Source organism: Zeugodacus cucurbitae, chromosome X (assembly GCF_028554725.1).
Source record: "Zeugodacus cucurbitae isolate PBARC_wt_2022May chromosome X, idZeuCucr1.2, whole genome shotgun sequence".
In the NCBI taxonomy this organism is placed as follows: domain Eukaryota; kingdom Metazoa; phylum Arthropoda; class Insecta; order Diptera; family Tephritidae; genus Zeugodacus; species Zeugodacus cucurbitae.
In genome coordinates this window covers 829,364-840,487 of record NC_071672.1, presented here as the reverse complement: position 1 = coordinate 840,487, position 11,124 = coordinate 829,364, and the positions used below count along the sequence as shown (strand labels likewise).

The 11,124-nt window shown below is 41.2% G+C and overlaps 1 protein-coding gene across 1 annotated transcript; it reads left to right on the top strand.

Annotated features, from left to right (window-relative positions):
* Window positions 1-9,890: 9,890 nt before the first annotated feature.
* On the top strand, window positions 9,891-10,923 carry LOC128922959 (uncharacterized). Its single transcript, XM_054235386.1, has 2 exons — window positions 9,891-10,360; window positions 10,805-10,923. Exons 1-2 carry the CDS (start codon window positions 9,922-9,924, stop codon window positions 10,921-10,923), a joined length of 558 nt encoding a protein of 185 aa, XP_054091361.1. The 5' UTR covers window positions 9,891-9,921.
* Window positions 10,924-11,124: the final 201 nt, after the last annotated feature.

Here is an 11,124-nt window from a genome sequence, read left to right as displayed (position 1 = left end):
GATAGGCAGTACGGTTTCAGGAAAGGACGCAGCATAGAGGATGCTTGGTTTTATGTCCAGAGGGCCGTTAGGGAGAATACCAACAAATATGTCCTCGGCATATTTGTTGACTTCAAGGGGGCATTTGACTTCCTAATCTGGAATCGGGTGATTCAACGATTGGAGGAACTTGGCTGTCCGGAAATTAGTCTCTGGCAGAGCTACTTTTCGGACAGAAAAGCCTCTATCGGGGCTGCCCACAGGGATCCATCTGTGGTCCATATATTTGGAACCTAATGATGGACTCTCTGCTTGGCCAACTTGAAACGCTTTGTAGTTGTTGTGCATATGCAGACGATCTTCTGCTCCTAGTTGAAGGTCGTTCACGGTTGGAGTTAGAACGAAAGGGTGAACGACTGTTAGAAATTGTTCACAATTGGGGTATAGGTGTGGGGGTTGAAATATCGATTGACAAGACGGTGACAATGCTCTTGAAAGGCATACTGTCATCGGCTCGTCCACCGATTGTCCGAATGAATGGGGTCAATATCAGGTATGTGACGCAAGTCAAATATCTGGGATTGACCATCGGCGAAAGGATGTGTTTCAACCCTCACTTGGTTTACGTGGAGGAGCGATTGTTAGGAATTGCCGGCAAGATCAAACGCGTGTTAAGGAGTGATTGGGGTCTCGGACGTCGTGCGGTTCGTACTATGTGGCACAGGCCACAAATAAGCCGCTATATGGTGGGAATTAGCATCAAAGGTCAGGGGACGCCAAAAACTTCTTTCCATACAACGTTGTTTGATGCTTGCCTGTTTGCCTGTATGTCGCACAATTTCTACAGATGCGATGCAGGTGTTGTTAGGTGCGCCTCCTCTTGACCTGATTGTTATACAGCGTGCTGTTGCATTTAGGTTAAGAAGAGGCTTAAGTGTCTCATTGCTGTCAAATTGGATTTCTGATGAGGATGTTGCGAGGGAGGGCTATCTAAGGAGCAAAAGGCTTCTATATGATAGCGTTAGGAGTAGGTGGCAAGACCGTTGGGACAATAGCCCTAGCGGTCGGGTGACCTACGAGTACATTCGGGATGTTAGGTTTGTAGAGGAAAACCCAGACTTCAGATTCTGTATGAGTCTGGGTTTCTTGCTTACCGGGCATGGACCTTTTAATGCATTTTTGCATCAAAGGAACCTTTCCGGAAGTCCGGAGTGTATATGTAGGGCACACTCTGAGGACTGGATGCATATCATAGCCGATGTACTCGGACATTAGGGGTATGGGGATTAGCTGGACTGATGGACAGCTAGATGTTAGTGGTGTGCTCTCGGATAGTCGGAATGCCGAACATTTAGGGTCGTTTAATAGGTTTGCACGTGTTTTGTTCAGTCGGCGTAGGCAATTAGTTGAAAACCGGGTGGAGGAGGTATAATTTTTATACCATTAACTTAAATGGTCACCAGTCCGGAGCAGTATGGTAGCTCAACTGGTAGTAGTTTTCAACTACGAGGTCTGACCGGAGACTTAATTCTGGTACCACGGGGAGTAGGAGCCCTTGGAGTTCGCTCCAACCTACTCATGCGGACTGGCCCCTCGGGGAGTATCGTGGTGGTTGTGGTTTAATACCCGAATGCGGGAAGAGTGTTTTGATCACTCAATGTGGAGTTGCACTGCAACCGGGTGCCGGACCCAAAGTACGGCAGAGGTTTTAGATAGGCCTCGAACCCCACCAAGGTGGTTAGTGTGTCCATTCCACACTGCCAATTGGTACCGAATAATGCTTAGCATTTTTCGGGGCGCTGATCATCGCATTTTATTGATCCGCTGTGCTTCGGAGCACCGTGAGATAAGGCCGTCATCGGCAGGTACTCACGCAAAAACACACCGGACGTTGTCCCTATCTGCAGTTGTTTGTAGAACCTCGAAGTGAACGGACCTGTTTGCGCATCATTGCGAGTTTTAAAAGCGATTTTTAAAGTAAGTTTCAGTGTTTCTGAAGCGAATGAATTTTTCGGTTTTTCGGTAGCCTGTAGTGAAAGTAAGCAGGTATTTTTTTTGGTTTTTTTTTTTTTTTTGGTTCCGAAGGGGGAATCTTCTAAAGATACTGTTAACGTATGTTAACAGTATGCACGATTCACATTGTCCGCTAAGGGTACACCTCTTTCGGGACCACGCCCAGCCAGATTTTATCAACTAGGTCGGACTTGCGAGACAGTATGCCTACGTACTAAACCCTTAACTCCGGCTTCTGTAGCTTGTAATTGGGCCTGCGGAACCACCGTTAAGTACTACTTCGTAGGACCAAGCTGGGCCAACATGCCTCCTCACATATTCCCCGCAGGGTTATTCATTTGTTCTTACACTTCTCCGCTGTCGTTCTCTTATTCTGAGTTCTTGGAGCGCTATAGCGGTCCACTCCTTTATTTTTGCCCACACATAACATTTGACTCACTATGTTGTCGGGCGTCAGTACTTCGTTTATTAACCGTTCTACGGTAGTTCTCTCCACTACATATCTCGAGCAAGAAAAGAAGATATGTTCCGCATTTTCTTCCGCACTGTTGCAGAAGGAACATTCACTGATGTCATCATGGCCGAATCTCTGGAGGTACTCCCTGAAACAGCCATGGCCCGATAAGAACTGGGTCAGATAGAAATCTGTCTCTCCATGTTGTCTTTCAATCCATGCTGGTACATTTTTAATTAATCTATATGTCCATCTTCCTTTTTCTGATGCATCCCATTGTGCTTGCCACTCGTTAAGGCTCACCTGTCTCTCCTTTTTGCGTTCATCGTCCGTTAGGCGCCTTTTTATGCTTTTTGCTTTTTGATAGACTCTGCTATACTCCGAAGCCATTATATCGGGTGGGATGATACCAGCTATGATACTAACTGCTTCATGCGACACCGTTCTAAACGCGCAGGCAACTCTCATGGCACTTAGCCTGGAAACTTTCTTCGCCTTATTGGCACATGCTTTTTGGCGTAGCGCTATCGCCCATATAGGAGCAGAGTACATCAGTGCTGATTGGCTAACTTTAGCTAATAGAGCTCTTCTACTATGACTAGGACCACCAATGTTGGCCATAATTCTCGCCAAGGACGCAGTCACTTTAGCCGATTGAGCCTAGTATCAATCATAACGCCTAGGTACCGTAACGAGTTTTGTGTTACTACATTATAACCATCAATATTCAGAGTGACTGTTTCTAGTCTTTTTCTACTCGTGATGAGAACCGCTTCGGTTTTTTCTCCGGCAAGCTGCAGCTTAGTTCGTGTAAGCCAATCTTTAACTTGCGTAATAGTCTCATTGCAGATGTTTTGGATTTGAAATAATTCCTTCGCAACGATCGTTACCGCAATGTCGTCCGCATATCCAATTATCTGGGCCCCTTTTGGTAATGATAAGCGTAGCACTCCATCATACAGCACATTCCACAATAACGGACCTAGTACGGAGCCCTGTGGTACTCCCCCTGTCACTATGTATTTCTTTGGGCCTGCATCAGTATCGTAGAATAGCAGTCTGTCAGACAGATAGCTACTAATTATACGCAATAGATACCTTGGTATATTTCTCGCTTCCAGTGCCCGTGTTGAAAGCGTTTTTAACATCAAGTGTGACAACTGCACAGTATTCTTTTTCACCGAACATCCATCTTTTGCCCGCTATGGCTTTTGCCGCAATTCCTGTCACTTTTCCAACTGCGTCCATGGTGGATCGGTTTCTTCTGAAGCCAAATTGGTTTTCGGATAGTCCAGAAGGCTCGTTTTCTAGGTGATACTCCAGGCGTTTGCAGATTAACTTCTCTAAGATTTTGGCCATTGTGTCAATCATGCAGAGTGGTCTGTATGCACTCGGTTCTCCTGCCGGTTTGTTCGGCTTCTGAAGAAGAGCCAGGCGCTGTTTCTTCCATATCTTGGGAAAAACTCCTTCATTTAGACAGCGTGTATAGAGCTCGGTAAATTTTTTATCGTTATGTTTTATAGCGATTTTCAGTGCCTTGTTTGGGATGCCGTCCGGTCCGGGCGCCTTTGCGTTTCCGAAATTCTCCGCCACTTCAATAATTTCCTTCTCGTCAATGACTAAAGCTTCCACCATCGCAGGTATCCTTCTGCTCGATTGCAACTCTTGCGCAGGGAAAAGCGTTTTCACCACCTTTTCTAGGAGGATAGGGCAGGTTGGTGCTTGACTTCTACTCCCTCTAATCTTCGACATAACTATTTTATACGCATCTCCCCATGGGTTCTCGTTTACCTTCTCACATAGTTCTTTAAAACTTGTGGACTTGCTTCTTTTGATTGCCATCTTGAGCTCCTTTCTTTTTTCTTTAAAGTATTCGCGCAGTCTTATATGCTCTGGAGTACCGTAGCTTCTTTGAGAGCGTCGTCTTGCCCTATGGCATTCGCTTCTTAGACTACTAATCTCTGCGTTCCACCAGTATGCAGATTTTCGGTATGAGCTTTGTACTTTCCTACACATCGCAGCGTCACAGGCGTTGCTTACGTGCTTCACCATCATTTCGGCTTGGCGATCTACATCGTTTGAGCTGCCTGGGTCCTCGCTCAACATGATCTCAAAGATTTTCTCATCCAGCGTTTCGACTTTCCATCTTTGTTTAAGTGTTTTTTTACGGCTGGCTAGTGTTTGTACTCGCTTGTCGATTTCTAACATAATAGCAAGGTGATCACTATGCGTATAGAAGTCACACACTTTCCAATTTGCTGTTCTAACCAGTGTGCTGCTAGCGAACGTGATATCAATTATTGATCCACGACCATTCTTTTCAAAGGTATTTCTTCCGCCGGTATTGAGTAGTACAGCGTCTAGCAACGAGAATGCTTTGAGCAGCGCATTTCCCCGCCGATTCGTGCAACTACTGTCCCATTCCATTGCCCACGCATTGAAATCGCCTGCTATCACGTTTGGTGTGGTAGTTCGGGCGGCATGAACCAGTTCATCAATGATTTTTTCATACTCACTTTGCGTAACACTAGGAGGGATATAACAACTGTAGAAGTATATTCCACCAATCTTCACACGTGTATAATAGGATTTTCCTTGGAGCGGCATGTCTTGGAAAGTATTGCCTCCACAAGCCCATATCGCAGCTTTGCTCTCTTTGTCCGAAATCCAGGCACCAGAACTTACGTTCTTATACTGTTCACAGACTAACGCCACGTCTACCTTCTTCTCATAGATTGTCTGTGACAAAAGTTCTTGAGCCGCTTCACAATGATTTAGGTTGATTTGTATAACTCTCATTTGAAGTTTTTGAACGCCGCTTGATAAAGGGGACACCTCCAACTTCCGATACGGTGATCCGTATCCTTTTGTCCTTTGCATTTGCATGCTGCACATGACGCCGTTTTGTCACATTCTTTTGCAAAGTGTCCCTTTTCGCCACACTTGGCACAGCATTGGCTTCTGTCATATTCGCTGGTACACAACCTCGCTAGATGCCCATATTCCAAGCACCTGAAAAATTTTTTTAAATTAGGCTTTTCCCTAATTCTACAGACCACCCATCCAATTTTAATCTTATGGGCTTCAAGAAGTCGTTTTGCGTCCGTTGCTGCTAATTACTGCCATCTGCGTGCCTGCGTATGACTTTCTAATGTTTTTGACCGCCCCTTCCCCGAGGGAGCTTAGCTCATTAATTTGCGATCTAATTGCCTCAACTATGTCTTTTCTAGTGGTTACTTCATCTAGGTCGCGGATCTCCACTGATACCTCATGGGTCAGGGCTCTTATTATCGCCTGGTCGCCTAGCACCTTCCCTATCTCCTTTTCATATGCTCCCGTGTTCGTCATCTGCGCCTTTTTCATTTCCAACAATATTTCACCTTTTGCCGTCTTCCTGATTCGCGTAACGTTCTCTCCGAGTTTCTGCAGGGTGTCATTGCTTTTGACCGTTCTAAGTATATCACTGTACGACATATTTCCTGTGCGTGCAATTATTATAGCATCCGGTCTAGAACGCAAAGCAAAGCTTGTATTCTTCTTCTTCTTCTGTTTCTGCGTTTTGTGTTTGACCTCTGTCCAGGCATTTTCCTTCTCCATGGCTGTTTTTTCTTTTACTGGAATGTTTCTTTCAGTCCTCTTGGTCACAATAGCCATCTTTTGCATTTCCCCTTGACTAGCTTTTTTCTTAGGAGGGGTCTTACGTATCAGCTGCTCATCCTCACGTGGCCTTTTCGGCGTTGAATCTGCAGTTGTGGCTCCTAGAGAGACATTTCGTCTGGCTTCTTTATTTCTATTGAACTCATTTTGCGCGCGTGCGTGAAGCTTCATCACCGAGCTTAATCTGGTTGTTAATTGATCGTTGTGGTAGACACATTGCTTCTGTCAACTTTTTGATCATCTCGCCTAGTTCCGACATGACGTCACCACCCGAGTTAACCGATTCCGCTAAAGGCGTGCTATCTTGGAGAGTAGGTGGCGATGATCTGGCTCTTGCAGGCTTTTCTACTGTAAGCACCCTTTTTGGTGATCGCATCAGTCGTGGTGCACGCATAAATGGGTCACCTTCTGTGTTAACTCCATTAGTGGTCGGCGTTCTCCTGGATGATTCCGTTTCTGGCATCTTTCTTCCACTACCAGGGCTTCGAGTGTCGCTACTCATCAATAAATCGTACATACTACTGCTGCTTTTGTTGTTTATTCTCATAGTATTCTCCATTCCTTGTTTTTTCTTACAGCGCATCGTGTGTAGGGGGGCGGGCCGAAATAGAGAGGAACGGGTATACCCTCGGAGGCAATGCTCCTACCCCAGTTCCCTGAGGCCTGTCCTTCGCTTTGCCAGTCCCGGAAAACACGGACGGACTGGCGCTCGCCCGGAGCAACACAGCCTACTACTGCTGTGTTCAATACACACTCCCTGACCAAGGACCGAAGTGGCTGTTTACTGATATACCGCGAGGCTGGCACCTCGGCAGAGCAAACTCACATCACCCTTTCTATCTCACCAGCGGAGACGTCGCTGTCGAGACTTCCAGGGACTCCCAGTGCGCCGCGCAGTATACCGGTCAGGTTGTTAAATCAGCCGCACCTAACATGGTGAACAGACGCTGACCAGGAAGCCGCCCATTTTGGATCCGTCGCGCCTGGATTTTTATATTACTCATATTTCTCAGAGGCGGTGTCGATTCGCCATTGTCACAGGAACATCATCGGGCTTGCTGGCTTTTATACCGCTTCCTCCGCCCCTGTCGCTCATCGTCGGGGATTGCTTATTCGTTTAAACTTATTTCGCAACTAACCTGCTACTACAGGCCGTCCGGCTATCCGCGACCTGCCGAACCCCCCCGGTAGCTTTGGTGTACATCCCACCGGGACAGTAAGCAGGTATGTGATTATACACATCGTGTGTATTCCCAAAAGTGTGTGAGGATAGCGGCTTAGGCCATTAACTTGTGTGTGCTAGTGAACAAAGTGTGGGATTTCCCAGCAGTAGTTAGCGGCATCTGTGTGCAGTGCAGGTAGTGATAGTGTACATTAGTGCTGTGTGTAATTGTGCGTGAGTGTTAGGCAGCGGAAATGCCTCCACCACGGAGGAGAGGGGCAAAAGCCCCAGCGGAGAGTGAAGACTCCGGGCCTTCAATGGTCCAGGTGGAGTCATCGACGGACGAGGACGGAGTGGGGCAACCCTTGCGGCCCCCACCCAAGAGGAAGGCGCGATTGGGTTCGCCACCACAGGCGAACTCGGGCGAGAGCGGGTCGGATGGGGTTTTCCAGAAGCTAGAATTTTATTTATAAACGACAATGGATATATGTGATGCCAATGTTATTTGTAACATAGCAAATGCGGGAGGATCCTGTATGACGCGCTAGTTACTTATTAAAACATTATTTAATACAATGTCAATGCCTAGAATCAATTGTAAACGACTTTGGTAACGGGCAAGGTGTTGTAAGTGGTAGAGCAGCTGCCATACTGCGATCCACTGAAGCTTATCCTTTGCTTGATGATTCGATCAAACTGTTTATAAATTATTTATATGTGTGTGTGTGTTGTAATATACATACCGTATATATTTATATTATAAATAATTTATATATATGTATAAGTGACATATCCTAATGTCGCGTTGGAGACTTTTGCCTTTATTCAGCAAAAGCATCGCAACATCATTGCCAACATGTTATTTTACTCAGCATCTTTACCAGTCAGCGGTCCCGTACAATAAGCGGCACCGTTTGATCAATCGCGTGATACATAACACTTCTATTTCATCATCCATCGAGAAAAGTCATTCATTGTTGCAGTTCATTTATATCGTTCATATCATTTAATATATTACATTAAAATATAAGTGTAATTTTTATATTTAAAAAACGAATGTTTAATAAAATAAATCATAATAACATTAAAAACGTTACTTTAAAAACGTTACTGGCGCAGTCGGTTTAACTCGGGAGAGAATAGAAAGTGCAAAAATTTCTGATCTCGGTAATTATTTAACTCGGGCGAGAATAGAAAGTGTACAAATTTCTGCTCTCGGTAATTTTCATAAAAAAATCTTATTTTTTAACGTGCAAAACACAAAACTTTGAATATAAATACAAATTCAAAGCAATAAGTGATTTACTTGCACACAAGATTTTTAAGAGTGTTCTTTGGCAACTCGTAAGGCTGAAGAAAAGTACGGGGACTCCTTTCCACGTGTCTCAAAAAAACGAGTATTGAAACACGCAGCATTATAAAACCATAAATTGAAAAAAAAAACAAAAAAAATATAAAAAAATAATAATAATAATAAAAAAAATAAAAAAAAAAAAAATTCAACATCGATAGTGTTTGAAGAACGAAGTTAATAACGTAAAGGTGGAACGTGAAGATGTTTAAAGAACGTAGTTAATAACGTAAAAGTGGAACGTGAAGATGCAGAAATAGAAAAAATATCGTAAAGAACAGGAAGAACGTAAAAGTGGAACATCGAAGTGAAAAAGTGCATAAATAACGTAAATGAGAAACTTGAAAAGTGAAGAAAAATAAAAATATCGTAAAGAACAAAACGAACAGTTTAACAACAAGAACGTAAAAGTGGAACGTCGAAGTGAAAGAGTGTATAAATAACGTAAATGAGAAACTTGAAAAGTGAAGAAAAATATAAATATCGTAAAGAACAAAACGAACAGTTTAACAACAAGAACGTAAAAATGGAACGTCGAAGTGAAAAAAAATAACAATTACCGTAACAAACAAAACGAACAAAGTTACGATGGAACAGTGGAACAAAAATATAACAATACGTTAAAAATAAAATAAAAGAAAATAAAAGAAAATAAAAGAAAATAAAATAAAATAAAACAGAACAAAACAAAACAAAACAAAACAAAACAAAACAAAACAAAACAAAACAAAACAAAACAAAACAAAACAAAACAAAACAAAACAAAACAAAACAAAACAAAACAAAACAAAACAACACAAAACAAAACAAAACAAAACAAAACAAAACAAAACAAAACAAAACAAAACAAAACAAAACAAAACAAAACAAAACAAAACAAAACAAAACAAAACAAAACAAAACAAAACAAAACAAAACAAAACAAAACAAAACAAAACAAAACAAAACAAAACAAAACAAAACAAAACAAAACAAAACAAAACAAAACAAAACAAAACAAAACAAAACAAAACAAAACAAAACAAAACAAAACAAAACAAAACAAAACAAAACAAAACAAAACAAAACAAAACAAAACAAAACAAAACAAAACAAAACAAAACAAAACAAAACAAAACAAAACAAAACAAAACAAAACAAAACAAAACAAAACAAAACAAAACAAAACAAAACAAAAAAAAAAAAAAAACAAGAAATATTAAAAACGAAGGTGAATAAAAACAAAGCATACAGTTTATGGAAGAAGAAGTAAACGAACTAAGCCAAATTTTGAAATCCATTAAAATTAAAGAGGTAAACAACAAAATGGAACGAGAAACCAGGGAAATGGCGATACAAAACATCAAACTCATTCAACCGTTTGATGGTGATCGAAATTACTTGGCACTCTTTATTCAAGGTGTCGATGCGATCATGCCACAGTCTCCTGTTATATCGGAAGAGACGAAAGTATTCTATCTACACTGTGTTATAAAAATACTCAGAGGCGCTGCATTAGACGTGGTTAGACGAGAGCAACCACCAGATTGGATAACGCTGAGGCAACTACTTATAGATGAATTCGGAGAACACACGGCAGTTTCAACACTAATCCTAGAAATAAGCAATATTAAATTTAAAAATAATGTTAAGCTACTATGCGAAGAGATTAATTTAGAAGTTTGTAAAGTAAAAGATGTTATCAAACTAAAAAATGAAAGTTGCTCAACTAAAATATTTTTGTATAATGAATTAGATCAAATAAGTTTGAAAACATTAAAAAGAGAATTGCCAAACTATTTAACTGCGCTAATAAACGCAAATCTTGCTACTGACCTTAAGGCAGCAATCAAAATATTAAAAGAAAACGATGTTTATGAAAATAATAAACAATTCTCTAAACAAAAAACAATTCAAAGAACTAACACAAATTCAAAACTACCGAATTATTTGAATAACAATAATAATAGTAATATAGAATATTTTGCAACCAATACGAATCAATTTCCGGTTCGTTCCAATTACAACACTTTATCAAAAAATTATCCATTTTCCAATCAAAATAATTATTATAAAAATAAACCATTTTTCAATGAACATAGCAATCAACAACATACTTTACAAAACAATAATTTCCCACAAGTTAGGCATACACCTTTCAATTCTGCAAACATTTATACTAATAGAAACTTAAATAATTTAAAACAAGATAAGATTCATGGGTCAAACCAATCTCGACTAAGACGCTTTGGCTATCCTGTACCAATGGAACAAGATGAGGTAAATTTTCACTTAACAGCCTCGGAAAACTCCACACAATTGAACTGAAATTTAGTAAAAAATATTATAAATTTTTAGTCGACACAGGTTCATCAATTAGTTTAATAAGGCCTGGAATATTCAAAGAAAAGATTATTTATGTTCAGCCAATAACATTAACAACAGCGATAGGAAAAATTTGTCTAAATGAAACCCAAGAATTGTTTAGCGATGAACATAAGAAAAAGCTGAAATTTTTCGTTTATAATT